We start from the raw sequence: 20,918 nt of genomic DNA, 5'->3' as shown, positions 1-20,918 counted from the left end.
GAGGCAGAGCGCTGCCAGCCCACAAGTGCTCGGCGAGGGGGCTGAGAAGCTGTCTGGCACCAAGGAGCAAAGAAATTAAAAAAAGCAAGAAGCAAGCAAGCAAGCAAAAGAAATAGAAGTCAAGGGAAAAAAAGAAAAGTCAGTGTAAGTCAATACAGGGAAAATGGAACATTTCAGGATTTGCAAATCCTAATGAAAATGCCTCTCTTTCAAGATAAAGCCCATATCAACAGTCTGTGACAATATTCAGTTTATCTGAGAAAAGAAAAAGGAGAAAAAATTAAGGTGAGGGAAAAATTTCAAGGTTAATTACATCAGAAATAGATTAAGAGATAATAAAATATTTTCCCTTTTACTAGTTCCAGGTTAAACTTAACTTGCGTAGCTAACTTGCATTACTATACTATAACATGCCAAATTAATCTTTAGTAGTTTATGTAAGATCTTGTAAAACCACAGTGCAGTCATTTTGTAGATGAAATACTATACTAGAGATGTATTATCCATTGAAAGTACCAACAGCTTTTTTTCCACTTTTTTAGGCACTAAATAGTGTTGTACCCATTATACCTTTTATTTTTAAATATTGTGAAGCCCTGAAATAAACAGCAGCAGAATATCTCAAAAGTTGAATTGTCCAACTACCTACGTAAAGGGTAAGTGCTGAGAAGAGAGATTTTAAGAACTGTTGTATACTAGCATGTAAACAAGGATTGAATTTTCCCCTAGAGATAATTTTCTTGCAAGCCACATGCTGAAGCTTTTGCTAGCTTAATTTTTGTGTTAGCTTACAAAAAGAATCTGTATGACATTTGCAAAATGGTTATCTACATTCAAGACAACATATACATGCACCACCAAAACCCCGGCATTGGTCAGTAACCTCACGATTTTTCTTAGTTTCACAGTCCAATGACTAAGCTTCAGTGTCTTCCTGCAGCTTGCAAGGGACACGTCCTGCCCAGCCCTCAGCTGTCAAGGCACCTCTCACCCTGTTTCAGGGCTTTTACAAAGACGGGTATGGTCTTGCTCGTAAAAGGATCCTTCCATCCTCCTACTTCTACTCTGCGTTTGGCAAGAACATGCCTAAGGCTTAACCACTTTTTTCTGTATTACTCATGGGACTGTAGAATAATGTCACCTTCATTTATACTCTAGACAGCAATATTGGAATGACAGTAAAAAGAAAAGCTTGAAACTTGACTAAAATGTCAACAACATGTTTGAGGGTTTTTTTGTTAAATTGTTTTGCTGTTAAATTATTGTACACCTAGTAATAACTACTGTTTTAAATAGAGCGTAGTGTCATAGCGAAACCCCAGTTTGTTTTTTTTACTTCTAGTTTCACTGAATTTCACACAGGCATAGGTTTTGTCTTTCTCTTTCCACATTATCTTCCGTCACTCCCAAGATGCCTGAAGCTGACTTTTATGTTTTGGAAGAAAAGGTGTTTTCTGCTCCAAAGAGAAGCTTGTTCTTTCTTACATTACACTTTCACACTGTGGAAGCAATGTTGCCTGCCCTACTACAGAAGACACATAAGCGAGCTAGGTGGGCAGTATGAGGTACTAAGCAGGGCCCAAACTATTGCAGGCAAACGTGTGGAATCAAAGGTAGGTGACTTCCGCAGTACCGCAATGGATCTTGTGAAGCATTTCCTTTCAAAGCTGAGTTAATCAAAACCAGCTTAGCTCTTTTCCTCAAGACCAGCCCACCCCTCATGGAAACTTGCTTTCCTCTAGCATAGAAAAGATGCTCATACTTGATGCATAAAAATGCGAAGTTGCTAGTTTATCAGAGTTCAAACAAATCACCACAAGTGGATTATCATTCAGTCAAACTAGCTTGAGATGTTTCTATGTGGTAATTGCACACAAGTATCTTATCAAGAAATAAAATACCTGAAATTCCACCTTACCTTCTGGACAACACAGTCTAGAGATTCTATTAAAAAAAATAAAATTCTCACAGTAGTTATCAGAACCACAGAGTTGACTTCAAGAGGAGGTTAGTTGTCTCCCATGGCTTTCCAACTTTATGTCTTTTAAATTACCCATGAATTTCCTAAAATAATAATACTTTATAGGGCCTGTTTCCAATCTATGCAGGTCCCCACTGTAATATAGGTATACAGAGAGTGCCTTTATAAAGCAGGGAACAGATACACTTCTACTTTACTTTAAACATTTTAAAAAATTATTTTTTTATTTTTACAGAAATGTACAGGAGTTGCTCTAGACCAGTGATACAACTATACATTAAGAGATTTTAACAGCCACCACTATTTCATTCCTATTTGATAATTCTGGGCTACAAAAAGAGTAAGCTATAAAAATTATTATCTACAATGCAGAAGCTTAAAATAATTTACTGTTTTCATAAATATTTCCAACTCCCGAACATCTTTAAGACATTAAAAATATATAATGAGAACAGAATATACTAGAAAATGGCCTTCCTTATTATTAGAGACACTGAGGTAAGTGGAATACCACTGCATGGCACCAATCTGACACAGTTTGAGGAAGAGGTACAGTCCAATTGCAATATAAAGCTGGAAAAGTACATGGCTGAAATGTTTCCAGTTAAAAAGAAAAAATCCATAATCATCATCTTTATTGACTGAAAACATCAAGTTTTAGGAGTCTTATTTTTCATACAATGGAAATATTCAGAATTGTAGCAAAGTATCACAAATTTATTGTCATATAAAACCAGATTCAAACACAAATAATCAGGCTGAAGTCTTGCCAAATACAAAATGAAGCATAAAAATAGAACACAATATACAAGACTAGAAGTGGTTAAATATTACTGAAACCAAAGTAACACTGGCATAATTTTATTTACAAAATCTTGCCTAATCTCTGAGACCATCCTGAGCTACAGTAATCATTCCTCTACCTTTTTAGGAGATTAACATGCAGACCTGACAGTTGGAAATAATGAAAGGAAATTAAATGAACATACACAAATCTATGTACATTGAGGCACAGTGCTTTGTAAAGACTGTTACCCAGTCATTATTGTCAAGAGCTCTTATTAGTTGTTTACATGTTAGAAGACTTGTTGCATCCTCTCCCTGCCCCCTCCCACCCCAAATTATTTAACACAACTGCAAATTCAGAAAGAAACAAGCTTGTTTTACTAAAACTGTCTCCTTGGAAAAAAGCAACTTTGCTGTGGAAGTTGTGACAGCTGGTCATTACAAAAGGACTTAATATTATTTGATACACAAATTACAGAGAAAGATCGTATGAAGGAGTCCCCATTGATTAGTTTGTGCATTTAGTATTATAAATGCACTTATTGGACAAGCACCAAACAAACCCACATTTCAGTTGTGGAGAGCAATACCAATGCAATAGATAAATACATAATTTTAAATACTTATAGAAATTTAATATACAATCAGCTCTGAATATACAATAAAATAACGTGGTAAAAAAAAATTAAAATCAAACTATGGTGAGAATACCACCATTAGGCACAACGTATTTCTGGGGTTGGCGATTTTAAGGAAAGTCCAAACACAGACCATTTATCATTTGTCTGGGTATTTCAAGATGACTCTCTTCAAGATAATGCAAAAACCTATAAGAAGAAAAGTAAAGGGATAACAACTATAAGTTATTTCCAAATGCAAGGCAACACCTATTATCTGGAGAGGCAAACTTTCACCCTTCTTGTCTAGAATTATTTGACAAATTATTTTACTAAAATTAACTACCATGTATATAACAGTGTAGCAAGATTTAGGAAAACCAAAAAGCTTACCTTCTTTTAGTCTTCCCTTGCTCTTTAAGCTTCTCAAACCTACAGATACTGCGAAGACTGGGGAGGTATTCAAGTATACTGGCTTGCTTATTACTCAGGTTTAAAGGACTTCTGGAAAATACAGTTCTGATGATTGCCAGCCTCTTCTCTGCTTTTTTGTGAATGCTAAAATAGATAATGAAGCTTTATTGTTTCTCATTCAAGAATGCGCAGTCACTATTTTGTTCCTTTAAGATCAAATCTGGTTTAAAACTCTGGTAAACATACTGATGTCTAAAACCGCATCCCAATGGATTAGATGCCTGCGACTTGTTATCGTGTGCTGCTTACACAGCATTACAAAGTTACACACGGAGACAGAGACATGACAGACAGTGGTCTGTTTGGCCAATGCTCTTAGCTCAGCTATGGAATTTAGTCTGGGGAGGTCTTCACAATCTAGTACATCTGTCTGACAATGTAACCAAAAGCATCTGTGGCCTTCAAAAATAAAAAGCATCATGTGCTTTGTAATTGCCAGAATGTCAGTATCAGTTTCAATGTGTAACTCCTATGTTGGCCAAACTCGGTCACAGGTTAGATGGTTAGACCCATTTTGACATTGCTCATCTGGGTACTGACTTACAGCAGTAAGGGTCTAACCTGTTTTCATATTCAGGCACTTGAATAGGTTTTATTCACCTGTTATGCCAGTTTCACATATGATGACTTGTTTATGTCATCATTTGTTTATGTTAAAACAGTCTTTCATATCCACACTTGCTAGCAGCACTGTATTCTTTGATCTTTTATAATATATTAAAGATTATTACGTGTTAGCATAAGTTACTACAAAAAAATTGCAGTAACTTTGCTCTGAATTTTGTTAGGTCTTCATCAAGTAACACCTATGCATTTAACACAGACCCAATATGACCAGGCACTGGATGAAAAATTTGCATGCCTAGTAGTTGCAGAATCTATTTCAATCCATCTGTCTGCCTTGAAAAAACCATTCTTTTTGGGGTTTGTTATTCTTTTGAGGGTGGGGGTGGTGTTCGTCCCTTCATTTTTACAGTAAACAGACTAGATTATTGCTACCACCCCTGAACAACATTACAGTCAAGCTACTCAAACATGAAAAGTCACTTTTTGCAATTACCAAGCAGTTAATTTAAGCTTATACAAGCCAAGTGAACAACTATTCCAGCATTTTGAGACATACTGACAACAGTCATATTGGTATATGTGTTTACACAGTATGTGAAACAGTCCTACACCCTGTGAAACGCTTTTCTTGACAAAAAATTGCATTCTATTCCAGAAATACTAGCAAAGTCTTACCTTGAATCAGCTGACTGACTGAAGGATACACAATTTCTTGTGTTTGAAATATGCAAAGTAAGTCCCTCCAGCTGATCACTTTCAGGTGTTTTACTGGTACTCAAAGAGGATTCCAAGTTTTGTGAAATATTAACAAAACATTTGTTAAAACTGAGTGCTTCGATAGCTGCTTTTATTTCACTACAGCTCTGGGAACGCCACCAATCAGTATTTTCTATACTGAATTCGTCACAAAGACCATTTTTGATTTTGCCATTTGTCCAACTAAATCCTTCATCTTTAGAGAACTCCAGTGGTTCCTCGGTATTAGTGTTTACACAGCAATCCAAGAAGGACATGTTCTCCACAAATTCAGTCAGCGAATTCAGACACTGAAAAACAAGAGCAGACCTTTTCTCCTTTGCTGAGGTTTTAGTTTTAATTTCTCTTTCTTCTTTATTCATCAGAAATTGCGATTCCTCTTTATTCACTTCAGCACCTGATAGAGGACTATCTGATGGTAAAGTTATGAATTCAGCTGAATAGTTCAGTTCAGTATCAAATAAGTCACTATCACACAATATCTCAAGCCTCTTCTGCTTCTTTGTCTTTTTAGACTTTTTGCCAGAGCAGTATCTGTTAGTAGATTTGCTTTTCAAAGAAACTGTGGTAGACCTTTCAAGTAGAGAGTTAGAAGCTTCAGATTGATTTGAAAGAACTTGCACTGGTAAGGGAAGAATAAGTTCAAGATTACTATATATAAAATCCACTTTCTTCATCTGGAATTCTGTGAGAAGCTGCATCAATTTATTCCACTTGTCCATGGTTGTGATTTTGTGCTGTAAAATAATAATAGTGAATAATTTATTAACATATCATATATATAAGTTATTACAGAAATTCCCATAGTCCTGGCTTTGGCTTTATGAGGCGAGGGACTGTTCTGCTTGCAGGAGACTTCCCCAGTTCAGATTTTGGAATCAGATTTTGCTTAATAATGACAGAACCTCCTAATTTCTACAACAACTCTTTTCAAAGAGATTTGCTTCCAAGAAGATGCTATTTGTAGTGACAATTACACTTAATTATCTGGCAATCATTCAAAGTATTAGCTAGTAAACTACAAAAAATACCTTAAGAAATGTAAACAAATCTTCTGAAGGCAACAGGATATTCTTAAGGCCAAGCAATGTCTCTACACAGCCTGTATCACATTTTGGAAATTCCTGAAGGCGTGCATCAGCTTGAGAAAAATCAATCTTGGAATCAGTAGTCTTTTCAGAATAAATTACATGATTTGCTTTATCTGTTTCATCTCCTCCTGCACAAAGATAACATGCTTTACTTGAAAAGAAACAATGCATCGTGAAATTGTTTTTTCCCCCCTCTTTGCCTCAATTCCTTTTATAACCTATACTGTAACTGTCACTTCTTGCTGCAGTTCTGAGTAACAGCTGAAACCAGTCATCCCCATCCCCACCCATCATCCCCATTTCATTTCTTCAAGTGTTAGCGATCTGCCTGCTCTCCCTTCTTTGCAAGTGACCATCTAAAATAGTCTGTTCTTTCTTTTATGCCCCACCAGTCTCTGTCGCTCATTCACACACACCCACACCTGATGAGAATACTCTTCCTGTATCCTTTGGGACCGAGTTCTCACCCTTGCTGCCTGCTTGCCTGTCCAATTTTTCTCCTTTTTTCAGTTCTGCTTCTTCTTTCTAGGTGAATTACCTACAACTCAGCTAAACAGATAAAGAACTGCAACCTCTGAGGTGAAGGGAAACAACTGCTGGCTCCCTACTTTGCCCAGTTTTGCTTCTCGGAAGTGAAAAGGGAGATAATTAAGTACAAGTACCATAATGATGGGTAATAAACAGGTACAATAAAAATAAAACTTTTAGCTCCTTAAGTGTATTTACAAGGCTTTGAAGTGGCCAACCCCCACCTCCAAACCCTACCCAAACGTTTAGGAGCCTTACAGGAAGTTACCATCTAATCATACAAGTCTAAGAATGGTTTGATTTAATCAAATTCATGTTAAGATGGAGAATTATTGTTGTTTTTAACTAAATGAAATCAACCTACCATGACGGGCCAAACATTTGTCTTTCAAGCATCCACCTCCACTTCTCACCCAAAATTGTAAGTAGAGAATACTTTGTCTGATATCACAGTTATTTGTGGTTAACAGAGCAGCTAAGTCCTTCACATCTGTTCGTAGATTCTCAGCCAGACACAGCACTTGAAGATAGCTAGCAGCATTCATCTAAACAAAAGTTAGACATAGACCACTGAAAACAACTACAAATCCAACTGTGGTAAGTCACACAGGAGAAAATTATTCTATTTGTGCTTGCAATACATTTTTCTTTTTAATACAGAAAATTAGTTTATGAAATTAGATTATAGTTACATTAAAACCTTTACAGAAAAGCAGAATACCAAATCTAAACAGTCCATGTCAGTGAATTAAGTTCAATTCAGGAATTCAACTCATTAGAAACAAAACACAACACACACATTCTGCTTGTGTTCCTGAAACCATGTGCACCTTGCTTCTCATCACCAGCGAACAAGTTTTAGTGAACTATATTCATTTTAAAGGCTTTTTTCTTTTAACTCTGAAAAGCTTTCAGGCTACCAGACAATTGCAATTTCACATTAAAAAAAATTCCTCTTCTCAAAAGCAAGTTCCTTCTGATTCTCATTTATTTAGGTTTTTCACATAATACACAGCTGCAAATAAAACTATTTGCTCTACAGAATACTAGTGTTTATGTTAAAGGGATAACCCATAGTATTTCTAAAATAGTTCCTATACTTTTTTTAATGAAAAAACCAATACTGGCATAGTCAGTGTTCAGATCAAAACTATAAGATATATCATTTATGGAATTATTTGCTACATTCTAAAAGCCAAGTTAAGTGATGAAGTGATGTTCTTGTTGTAATTCTCTAAAATACTAAGTGGTTAAGAAAATAAATCTTCCATGCTACTAAACAAAAATTCTACATGTAAAAGGTAAATGCATCCTACACATCCTTGCATAAAACCTGAAAAAATAGTCTTCTGATGAAACAGATGTATTACATCAGATAAATATAAACCTACATCAACATTTAAATTTCCAACTTAAATTAACTGGCAATTATTTGCTTAGGACATATCTGCATTTCCAAACACAGACTTACCAAGGAAGGGGTTCTAAAGTTGATCTCCTCAAAATAGCCATCAAACAATAAGCTGAATGTTGGATCTATATAAAGAGATATCAGTGATACTTCGGTATTCAAAATTAATTATTTTCTTTACCCATTAGAGCAGCCAGTATCTTTATTCAAATACTAAAATACTGGCTTTAAGAGTCTTCACTCATTTGATTTTACATTTAGGAGTTCTATTCAGCCATCACCATTTAATCCATCTTATTAAAAGAGGCTCTAAGTGTAAAGCTTAACTACTGTAACAAACAGTACTCACCATTGGTAGTAAGAATTACAGGTCTCTTTGCAGTTGCCATGAATGTCTTTATTGCGCTCAGAAACCCTGCATCTTCATCAAATATTATATCTACCTATAGGAAAAAACGAAGTGCAAAAAAAATTTAACAATAACTACAAGCTGTGAATGCAATCATACTTTTAACAACTGACTAAGACTTAACATTAATACAGATTTTTTGAACGTTTGTGGCCAATGACAGTATACGTGTGCCAGGTTCACCTGTTAGCACAAAACACTTTGATCGCAGTCTTCCATGCTGTGGCTTACAAAATCACAGACTGGTTGAGACTGGAAGGGGCCTGGGGAGGTCACCTTGTCCAACCTCCCCCAGCTCAAGGTGGGTCAGTTAGAGCAGGTTGCCCAGGACCATGTCCAGGTGGCTTTTGGATTTTGTTTTTTAATAGAATTTCACTAGTATTCTGTAGGATCAGCCCACAGTTAGCAACATTGCTATACCTCCTTTATTTACTTAAAACTACATTCTTGGCTGTAATTTGGTATTCTTAGTTTAAACTCAAGACATTTTGGGGCCAGAGGTGACAGAAAAGAACAACTGAATGTGGGCTTAGATATTGTAATTACTGGGGTATTAACGGTGACTGTTAAAGTGTCTCAGTGCATTTAAGTAGTGTAAAATTATAAACCAACACTTCTGACATAATCAAAGGAGTTAAATTAGCAGAATCCTGCAAACTGTCCTAACAGTGAACAATGGTTGATAGATGACAGTTTCTTTATCTTTTAAAGTAACTTTGTAAAATAACGATCCATGGTTAAAAAAGTACTCCTGAGGATGAAATCATTAAATACTGAATTAGTTTTTAAGAAACTGATAATGCCTACACTTGAATCTACCCAGAAATCTTAAGGACAAAGGGAAGAAGAAAGTTAAATTCTTTAAACACAATGAAACAACGTATTGCTCACATATATTTCATGTGAATTTTACCTCTTCAAAGAGAATGAGAGATGTTGCACTTTTCCTGTTGTGTTCTCCTCCTTCTCCTTCTTTGTTTATTGCCTTAATTTGAGCATCTTTCTTTTCTTTAAGTGATTTCTGAGTATTACCTGCAGATGGGTGAAGAATTGAGCAGGAAGTAAAGGAGGACTGAAACCATGAATATGCATTCTAGGCACTGGTTTCAAAATCACCCCAAGTATTAACTGCTAAAGAAAATCTACACTGACACAAAAACTTAGATCTGACCTACATCCTTTTCTGATGTCTCTTATTAAAAAAAAAAATTGCAACAAATTTGCTGGGAATCAAACTGTGACACCTCAGGGGCATGGAGTAGATACAAGTCCTTCAAGAAAATGCAGTAAGATTGCCCAAAAAGACAAGGATTAGACTTGGTTGCCTCAATTCAGCACTTCGCTCATGCATTCCTCTGTATGGTCTGTGCAAAACCACTCATTGTCCAAATATATTATTTCCTTTCTAAGGACCTGTCTTTAAGACTTCCTGATCCCATGATACATTTGGAAATACACCTTCCAACGTTAAGCGACTCAAAGATTTCAGCGTGCCCTTTATGTATTTAAATCCAATGTCTGTAATCAAACATTTATTGGCTTTACAGGAACTCTTAATTCTGTGGCAGAAACTTTATATTTATATATATGTATATATATATACACACACACCAAAAAAAAAAAAACCCCAAAAAACCCAAAACCCATCTGTCTCCACCAAGCACAGTGACCACTCCACACCAACCCGAAACAGGTACTGAGGTAACATAAAGGCGTGTTTTTCTACAGATTCTAATTTTTCTTCTCTTACCTAGCTGCTCTGGAGAAAAAAAACCAAAAAACCAAACCCAAAACAACCAAGGAAAGCCTACTGAACTTCATATAGGCTGTACCCTAATTAACTTCCCTGTAATACAGAGTAATGGCTATTTCCTATGTAGTTAAGTGTATTCGAGATGCATTAAGTAATTCCTGCTGGCAGTTGGAGTGTAGTAAGTGTGCTCTACTCTTTTCCCCACACAGCTCCACGTATACAGGAGCTCAGCGTACTGTTTCCATCTCCAAAGGTAAATAATTATTAAATGGTGATACCTACCTTTATTTTTTTCTTGAGATGTTACTGCTCCATCATTACCTTTACGTTTGGAAGGAATTTTGAAATAGTCTGCAAGTGTTTTAGGGGGCAAACTTCGTTTTAATCCTGCTCCTTTTGGTGACAGTGGAGGTTTTCTTGGTGAAACAACTTTCTTTGGAGAATACATCTTTTCTGGAAGATATGTTTTACATTAAACTTAATCTGGAAACGTTATCTCAAACTGACATGTCTTGGGCAAATTTAGAGCAAATCCCTGGTTTTGTATGTAGTACAGGACAGATTTACTGTGCTGATTTCTGCTTATTTTACTTTTCTCCTGTTATAGTGAATGCTTTCTGTTCAACTTGAATATCAAGTGCCATAGCACTTACTCCAGCACTACAGAAATAGCTGAGGATAACAAAGAGTCAGTCATTTTGATAACGTCATTATTTAATTTGGTATGTAGTTTTGTTAACCAACAGAGCTTTTCTTATTATTATGGCCAGATAAACTGCAGTTTCCCATCTTTCTTAAAGAACTGCTGTCTAAAAATTGTTTTGGGAACTCAGTTCCTAAAAAAAATCCCCAAACAACCAACTAAAAAAAGAATAAAAAAAACCCCAACCCCCAAACCACCCAGATATAACCATGAAACTTACTTGGTGACTTGGTACTGCTACAACTGTTAAAAAAGCAAGGCTTGTGTGCATTAATGCCTTTTTTATCCACTTGATGAGACTGAGTAGCTTCTTTTAGTTGAGACAGTATCTGTCTACCGCTACGCTGGCAAGAGGCATTGACTTCAAATATCTGCAATGGCATTTAATTTACATTTTTTAAAAGTTAGATATCTTGTATTACGAATGCTCTCATATCACTAGTTACAAAAAAGAAAAATGACACTGAGGAAAGAATGCCACAAACCTTAAAACCAAGCTCCTGAGCACAAGCATATACTGCAGCAGTCTTCCCTACTCCTGGTGGGCCAGTTATCAGAACTGTATTGCAAAGGTTAGTCTCTTCCTCAGTATCAGAATCACTATCTCTAAAGTCAAGGCTGTCCAAAAAATCTGTAGAATCTTTTTAACAGAAAAGAAAGGATTCATGTAAATTTTTTTTGCAAACTTTAACAAAGAGAAGCTATATATATAATTTTTAATTCTATCAGCACCTTCATGCTCTTTGTCCTCCTTTTTCCCTTTCCGATTTCTTTTTTCTTCCAAGTCAGCTCTTTTTTTCCATTCTTTTAACCAACTATAAAAGGAAGGAACAGAATAAAAATGAAAAATAATTGCTGAATAAAGTGAACCAAATTCAGATGGAACAGAACGTAAAACTAGGGGACATAAGCCACTTGTTATTCCTCTCAAACCAAAGTCCTTTCAGATTAAAAAAAATATAAATTGTTCAGAGTTTGCTCAGTTCTTTTATAAAAAAGGATTCCTTCTTCATTCTCCATTTACTAGCTGATTGGTATAAAACCAAGTCACTTGGCAAGCTACTTAATAAATTGTGGGAAATGCTTTATCAGTCATAGTTCAGCATTGTTTGTCAGATGGACCTTTAAATTCTGCATATGAGCCACAACAATAACTTAAACCCATACAGAAAATTTGACTGAAATCACAATATAGTAGATGGACTTGAGCACCAAATTACTGTCAAAAGCAGAGGCAGAGCATGAAGATTAGGATCAGATATGCTTGTAGGGAAGAACAGACAAGACTCGTAGGTAGCTATCTCTTACTCATAGCATGTGAGCTTAAATAACCTGACAAAAAGTAGTTTTTACTAAACTGGTAAAAGCATTTGTTACTTAAGTATTTCATTGTGATCACACAAACTAATACAGCATTTCGTGTGTTTGTTTTGTACCACACCATACAGGCTACTGAGGTATTACTGGAAAAAGGAACTACGACCAAAAGATCATTCACACCAACTGACAAATTTTTTCTGGAACTTTTCGGAAGTAAACCAAAACAAAGGCCGCAAACATACACCCTGTGTTATTCAAGCATAGCATAAAATAACTGACTTTGCTTCTTTAAGCATAATCAAGTAATACGATGAAAAATATGAAAAATAATAATAATAATGGATCCATGTTTCCACTTCTGACCTGTGTAGCCTTTCAATTTCTTTCTTGTTCCCTACAAGTTCACTGGAATCTTGAGGTTGGTATTTTTCTGTCCAAAGTGTGTCTTCCTTTTCAACACCTACAGAAAAATATCATCCATTTTAAAATAGTTCTTCATACGAAAGAGTTGATCAAGTCTAGTAGAATATTAAGACTAGGTATGATTTTTGCATCACAGTAAAATGCTGACATACATCATATATACATTCCCTCAATGCAAAGAGAATTAAAATCAGATAGGAAGTGGAGTTACCTGAAAGTGCATTTGGCTCTGATAAACATTCAGTGTCTTCTGTCACAACATCTAGTTTCTGGGTCTTGTTTTTTCCCAAGCGTGTGGCTTGTCCTGTCTCTGGCTGGTTTTCTCCAGATACAGGAGAAACTCTTGATTTTGCTTCAGTCTCTGTACCTTCACTTTGTTTTCTTCTTTTTGATTTGTGGTCTTCTGTTTCTTTCCTTTTCCTCTTAGTTTCCTTCCACTTGTCAGAACGTTTCTGATCTATCTCAGAATTTGCAGTGCCCTCTCTGCTTTCTAAGGAAAAAAACCCCACAAAATTACAAGCTATGTCCACTACAACTATACGTATGTTTAAGCCATACTTGAAGAATTTGGTAAAAATGTATATATGAAAATAATTTGGTAAAAGAAGTGTGAGGACCCATTTATTTCCAACAACAGTATTCCTTCACTGACATATTTCTGGAAGTTCCAGGTTGCCTTTTTAAGCTAGATAGAGCACGAGTGTATTTTTCCCTATGTAGATTACTAACCTTGAATACTGTTTTCAAAACCCAACCGTTCAGTTTGCTTTTTCAGAAACTTGTAGAAGTATTTTCTCACAGGAAATTGAGAATTGGAAGACATGATCTCATCTAGTAAATCTTTCCTGAATGTATCAGGAAAAACTGGTCGGTGGCCAGAAAGCTGTAACACACACACACAAAAAAAAAACCCCACCAGTTATTACTCAAAAACATCACACAGAACAACAACAACAGTTTTGCATAATTTAAATCGGTCACTGTCTTGTTAAACACAGATTAACAGAAAGCGTCGGGAATTGTCTAATGTTACAATGCAGAATGGGTAAATTACACCCAAGGAAAAAAAAGAAAACATCCAGAACAGAAACAGGTTCAAACTATACATTTTTTCAAAATAAAAGTCCTAACTAGTAACTAATTTCAATTTTCTTTTCATTTTTCTTGTAACACAAGCCCCCATTTTGAAGTACTAACCACAGGTGCAGGGCAGTTTCCAGTTAGTTTTGAGTTCACACTGGAAAATTCACCAAGTGAGAGAGTGATTTTTGTGACATTAGTGACTTCAGTATTCAGTTTCCTCAGCTTAGTTAACAGAGGGCACGAGGGCGACTTCAATTTCCACATTGGATAACCTACAAAAGAACCCCCACCAAAAACAAAACAAGAGGAAACTTATTACCAAAACAGCAATAAACACAGACAAAAACATCCTACAGTAACTAAGAGTAAATGCTTTTAACTATACCTTTATCAGGTCAAAGCCAAGCTTATTTAACTTACACTGCATCAACTTTTTATCTTCATTAATTTCACCTCCCAAAACCAGAACAAATTTGCACATTTCTGCATTCAACATTTTTCCAGCAAGTTGCTCCTGGGCTCTGCTTGCTCTAAATAACCACCTGTGCCCTCACTGGGTCTCTGTACGACAGATACTCACCAAGGATTTTGTTTGTTTATTGGTTGGTTTGCAAATATAAACTCTGTTAAGGGCTACTCTACATTCTGCTTTTCTGTCACGCCCTTTCAGAAGACTATTGTAGCACACTTCCTCACTTAGTGGTAAGAAACAGACTGTTCTTTTGTGAAACGTTTTGCCTTTGTTTGAAGAAAATAGCTTCATCCCCAAACTCAAACTCGAAAGACTCTTTTTTGACTAAGTATTAAGAATTTTGCATCCTCACCCAGGAATGTATACATTACTTTAGCATCAATTTGTGAATACACAATTTACAAATCAAACATCTCACTGGAAGCTTGTAAGTTTTGTTTTCTTACTGTGACACAAAACAAGAAGACACTACCAGTTATTCCAGTCGTAATAGTAAGTTCTGCTGATCAAGATTCTCTTTTCTGCAAAGATTTACTAGAAATTATAATATACATTTACACATAGCTGGAAAAAAGCTTACAGTCATCCTTCTGCTGTACATGGACAACAGTCTTAAAACATGAACTTGCAAGAGAGTACGCTTCCATTGCTGCTGCCTTCTTTGCAATCTGTCTTTTCAGCGACTCTGGCAATCCGCTCATCAAGAATTCACGTTTTGCTCTGAACTGATCATCATCTTGAGAATTTTCAGATGCATCTTGGCTTTAATGAAAAGAGAAATGAAAAAAATAAATCTTAGAACTAATAGCTTGTAAGGCTTACAACAGAATTTAATCACATCCACTTCTATACTCAAGTTAGAGAGTGTCTGGGAGAACTGCTAAAATTAATTGAAATGTAGGAAGTTTACATTTAATGTTAATTGTTAAATTAGAGATTTTAATTTAAAAAAGCGCTTTTTTTGTAATTTTATATGCAATTCAGAATTTCTTTTTATGTCATCATCAACTACATTTTCAACCATCTAAAATGGCTCAACAGTGGTTGAGGAACTCTCCACTAAAATCCCAAAATTTTGCAAGCAGATTAACATATTGATCAGTATAAAAAAAAAACCAACCACCCTTTAACCTTTATATCACATTTCCATAAGTGTATTTAAATGTGTGCAATGAGAGAATGTTAAAGTAATCTTGAAATATGTTTTGATTATTAAACAACTGCAATCTTGTAAACTGACCTGCTTTCATCAAAGACCACAACTGGTTCACCTGCAGAGTTTTGAGCGCTTCTGCCTAGGAAGGAAGGTGGATATCCCCGTTTTCCTTTAAAAAGAAAAAAAAAAAATATGATTAGGTCAGCATTGATACAGAATTTAACCTTACTTCTCTGTTCATTATCTCTGTGTTCCATTTCATAACATTAGGCATTCCCCTTAAGGGGAAGCCGAGTATTTTAACAAAATTCATTATAGTTTTATTTCTAGTTATTTCATCACTATAGATGTTATTTTCTATAACATTAAAAAAAGCCCCTCAAATTAGAAGACAACAAAACATGGTATACTATTGGTAGGTTTTGAAACAAATTGTTTTCCCTGAATGAAGAAAAATTAAAGCAGCACACGTAAATAACCTCTGCACTGTTAACTCCTATTATAAAAGGAATATATTGGAATAGTATTAAAAAAAATAAAAATCAGAAGAAAAGATGAATGTACTGCAAAAGAAGCTTTATAAAATAAAGTTATAAAAGTCAATAACTGTAATAAAAATTAAACACATTCAGTAAAACCCAATTACCATTTGAGTTCTTTGCAACCTTCAAGTTTCTAGACTTTTTTCCCAGCACATCATTTAAGCTCTGAAGATGCTTTTGCTTCACATTCTGCACAGTAGTAGTGGCATCACTCAGGCTTGAATCTAAAATTATTACTGATTCCTAGAGGAAAAGCAAATAAAATAAGAAAGGAAACAGAGCTTTTCCTCCTTTATTAACAATACAATTTAGTGATCAGTACTGAGAAAACTGAAGAAGCTAGAGAGCTTGGAACTTAAACATAATTAAAAAATTATACAATACTTTTATTACTGCTGTCTACACGGAAATAGTATATAGAATAAGATGTCCAATATATAAACACAGGCCAGAATTACTCTCATCTAAATTTAAATGTCTAAAACATACACATTTGAAAGAGACACATTGCTGTCCATTAGGAAAGAGAAACAGTCACTTCCAAGCGCGACCATCTGCCGCATGTTACAGATCTACATAAGGATGAGCTTTACCAGTCTATGCTGACAGTCACCTTACTATGACACTCACCATACCACTGCATAGATATGTACCTTATTTGATTCTTTAAAAGAAACATTTGTAAGGTAAGAAACATTTTTGTTGCTTAATGAATCACAAAAACTTCAAAATATCCTCCCCCCTGCCTCATAGTATACAGGCTTACTTCGCTTTCTTGTAATTTTTTCTTTTCAGCAAGAGCTCGCTGTCGAGATGAGCGCCTCACAGGGACTGGTAGGTCTTCGTTAACCTTTGATCTGTTATGCTGTATAGCCTTTGCTTTTTCAATCAGCTCTTTTGCTTTGGATATGTTTTTAGAACTAGAGCTTACCTGTTAACAAAGAACAAAAGAAGCAAAACACCTAGCAAGCAATAGCAATATATTTGACAGTTCACATAATATAATTTTCATATTCATAAAAGCCTATGATTTTAATAAATTTTTATCGGTATCAAAAAGAAAATGAAAGACTTGAAAGGAGGAGCAAAACAAGGTGATATAAATACTTTTCAGAAGGCAGTGAGTGCCCTGCAAGGGCTCCAATCTGTCCACAAAACAAATGAAATACGGGCAGTGACGTTCTTAAGTGTAAGTTGTTCTGCTGTATCCAAACTGAGAACTTGGTATGTTCCCATACTGAGAACCTGCAGAACATGAGCATACTACCTTACTAGATTTTTCTGTTATGAAAAGTAGATTGACATGGATAAGACACACTTGAAAATTTAAGTTACAATAACTGTACAAGAAACTATCATAAATCACAGTAATATTATTTTACCGTAGGGCATCTGAGAACTGTCATTGTATTACGTTATACTAACTCTTACACAATACTGAATATTAATACAATTATACACATATAGTAAATGACAAAATACTGAAACTATTACATAAATTACCTTTATATTTTTGGAGTTAAACTCTTCATTTTTCACTGCTTCAGCTTTATTTGATTTTGTAGTCACATTGATACGTGTAAACCTCATTCTAATTAGGAAAAAAGTATTATGAAATTATTACTTTCACTTTTTAATAAAGAGAAACATTACTCCAAATCTCATTTTCAAAAGCCTTTAAATACAGTGCTGTAAACCGAAGCAACCCCCCCAAGTGGTGGATGGGGTTTTTTTTTTGGTCTTTGGGGTTTGTTCGGTTTTTTTAAATGTCTTTAGTACAAGCACATTTATTGAGTCAGATTTGGTTCTTCTGTAGTATTACCTAGCATGATCTGCATTCATGCAGCTTTGGTATGCATTCCAATCAAATTATGTCTTAGTTTTAAAATACTTACAGGAAAACAATGTGCAAAAAGTGTAGAATATACTCTAAAATGTTTACCTTATTGGGCTGCTTCCGTCAAAGGGCACAGTAATCACCTCTGCTTTATACAGGTTACTTTTCTTCAAGGATTGCTTGCTTGCTTTTGGTGTAGAAGTCTGTAAAGGACAGCTACTTAGCCCATCTTCAGAAAAGCTATCTCTCATCCTGTTTCTTTTAGGTGTAACACTTTCTGATGTTTTGATTTTTTTCTGCCTTAAATTCCTCCTTCTCTCATTCACCTTTGGACTTGATAAAATTTCTACATCTAAGGTGTTTTCCTGAATAAGAACACTAGCTCCTGAATCCTTACAATTGCTGTTATTTGAGACATTTGTTTCCTCAGTTTTTGAAGCCTTCCTTCTTCTGTTTCCTTTCTTCTGAAACTTTCTAGGTGTTTTGGGTTTAGCTCTATTTGTTTTAGGAGTAGAATGTGTATATTTATCCACGTAATCTTCTGGTACTCCACTTTCTAATCCTTTATTTGAAGCAGTGTCATCTGCAGGTCCTTCTATTTCTTTTGAAGACTTACTAGTGGCTTGCTTTTGTTTTCCAGGTGCCTTTTTAACTCCACTTTTTATTACATCTGATGTTGGTTGTCTAAATGCCTTCATAAACTGATGCCTTTCTTCCAGAGTGCATTTTGGCTTCAAAGAATCTGACCCTGCAGTCTCTAGCACAGCTAACTCCAGTTCTTCTTCCTCAATAACTACATTAGATTTTCTTTTCTGAGTAATCTGTTCAGTTTGTTCACTGTCCAAGAGCGGTGGGCTGCTTTCCTTTTCCCCTATGCATCCTTTCTGCTTCAAAAAAATCGAAGCAATTTTCTTAGAGCCTTTTTTCTCCTTATGTAACGGAGCTAATCTGAGGGGAATGGAATGAATTTGTGCAAGGACAGTTACTGTTCTAAGCGGCACCTGTTGAGACTCCTCACACTTTTCTGGGTCACTAATACTACCACTTCTGTCCGTTTCATTTGCTGTAGCAGAATTGTCTGTTGCCGGCTTTTTGTCTTCAACCTGATCTACGTTATTTTCTCCCTGACTCTTCAAGAAGTCCTCAAATGACACAGTTATTATACCATTATGTACCTGTGATGTCTCATCATCCATATGAACTTCAAAACTAGGATCACTAATAGTAGCGTCACACTCTGCTGTTGTAGGAGTTACCATCTTTTTCTTATCTTCAGTTTCCTTTATACACGTGTCATTCAGCTGGTTTTCAGATGAAAAACTTTCAGACAAATCCATATTTACTTTGTGCTTCCTTTTCCTTGATTGTTTTACCCTATTTTTTGTTCCATTTATTTGAGAATCCATTTTTTTTGAGTTTTTTCTGCAGATGGCAGTGTTTGGGAAGTTCTTTCTTTGCACGTTGTCTTCTGCTAATTCTCTTGCACTCTTTTGGTCAACTAAAGTGCAAGTGGTAATAAAATCATTACTGTCTTGTTTCAGTCCTGCTGTTTCTCTGCTGTGATCACTACTAATTTCTATTTTGTGTTCATTCTCAGATGCTTTCGCCTCCCTTTGCGTATTATTTAAATTAACTCTCTTCCCTCTCCTCTTGTGCTTTAAAGGTGGTTTAGAAGGTGACTTACAGTCTTGGCCATCAGCATCCAATGGCGTTTCATTTTCTCCAGCTACAAGCAGTAACGAAGCCTTCTCAGTTACAGCTGTCTTTTTAAAATAACCCAATATATTACTGGGTTTTGGTGGTGACGACACTTTATCCACTGGTTTTGCTAACGGCGAAAAATACCTTGTGATTGTTTTAACAGAAGTATCTTCCTCTCGCCGTTTCTTGCAGGGCTATAAAAAAAGTTTAACGTCAACCCTAGTTTTTAAAAACTGAAGATGACTTAGTGTGGTAATATAAAGCAGTATTTGCAGTATAGTGATGCTAGCGCTTTTTCAGAGGACAGAAGCCTCCTGTCAATGCATTAAGACTGTGTACACACCAACTTTATCTCCATGTTTTCAAAAGCCATCTAAGCTCGAAATCAAAATTCTGCCATTTCAGAAAAATAAAAATCACATTCTGAAGCTTTGAGACCGCCAAAACTGACAGCGACCACAAGGTCTTAAGACCTTCCCAACACTGAGGTCCAGAAGCCAACTCCCATTGGGGTGATCTCCCTGGCGGTTACCGTGGGGTGCTCAGCAGGGCACTGGGAGAGCCCTCAACCATGAGAGCCACCAGCACTGCACGGTGCGTGACCCTACCGCAAACATCCGTGAATCTTAAGAAGAAGCTTCATCTTTTAAACGTGCAGAAGGAAGGAATACAGAGTCCGCACCTCGGGTGGCAATGCAGACCCTACAGGGTGATGCACTCGCACGACAGTCCAGGGACTCTCCCAGCGCTCCCACTTCACCAGAGCCCGACCCCTCCTCAAGTCACCCCGCCGGGGGCAGAGCCCTTCCCCCCGGCCGCGGGGCCGCCTCAGGAAGGCGCTTCGAAACCTCCCGGCCGCCGGGCTGCGAGCGAAGGCGGCGCCGGGCAGCGGGCACCCCCCGCCGCGCCGAACGCCCCCCGCTCCCGCAGCGGCGCCGTGTCAAACGCCCCCAGTACAGGGCCGCCCCCCGCCCCCGAGAGCGCCGCCGGCCCCCGCCCCGCCCCGCCCGCCGCGGCCCCCGGCCCGCTCCGCGCCCCCACCTGAGCGTCGCCGTCCTTGCCGGGCAGGGCGGGGGGGGGCGGCCGCCGCGGGCACGGCCACCCTGCCCACCATGCCCCGGGCGCTGGCGGGGCCCGGGAGCCCTCAGCCACGGCGCGAGGCAGGCGCGATCGCCATGGAGCGGCGCTGCGCGGCCCGCGCGCCCGATGCCACCGCCGGGCGCGGGAGCCAGGCGGGCAGAAAAGCGCGCGCGGGACGAGATTCGGACCTCCGCGCGGAAGGGGGGCGGTGCCACGGCGCCCCACGTG

General features: G+C 37.1%; 1 protein-coding gene across 1 annotated transcript; it reads right to left on the bottom strand.

Annotated features, from left to right (window-relative positions):
* Positions 1-2,601: 2,601 nt before the first annotated feature.
* On the bottom strand, positions 2,602-20,801 carry ATAD5 (ATPase family AAA domain containing 5). Its single transcript, XM_040581911.1, is given in 24 exon segments — positions 2,602-3,594; positions 3,778-3,942; positions 5,101-5,918; positions 6,213-6,400; positions 7,165-7,345; positions 8,272-8,336; positions 8,561-8,654; positions 9,534-9,652; positions 10,656-10,826; positions 11,297-11,447; positions 11,562-11,716; positions 11,809-11,891; positions 12,760-12,856; positions 13,031-13,309; positions 13,549-13,702; positions 14,017-14,174; positions 14,955-15,136; positions 15,615-15,699; positions 16,177-16,315; positions 16,839-17,003; positions 17,576-17,663; positions 18,015-19,804; positions 20,652-20,687; positions 20,689-20,801. Coding segments are annotated over 24 exon segments (5,478 nt in total). The 5' UTR covers positions 20,725-20,801; the 3' UTR covers positions 2,602-3,515.
* Between the last annotated feature and the right edge of the window lie 117 nt (positions 20,802-20,918).

This window comes from Falco naumanni, chromosome 1 (genome assembly GCF_017639655.2).
Source record: "Falco naumanni isolate bFalNau1 chromosome 1, bFalNau1.pat, whole genome shotgun sequence".
Lineage (NCBI taxonomy): Eukaryota > Metazoa > Chordata > Aves > Falconiformes > Falconidae > Falco > Falco naumanni.
This window is presented reverse-complemented; position numbering and strand designations above follow the sequence as displayed.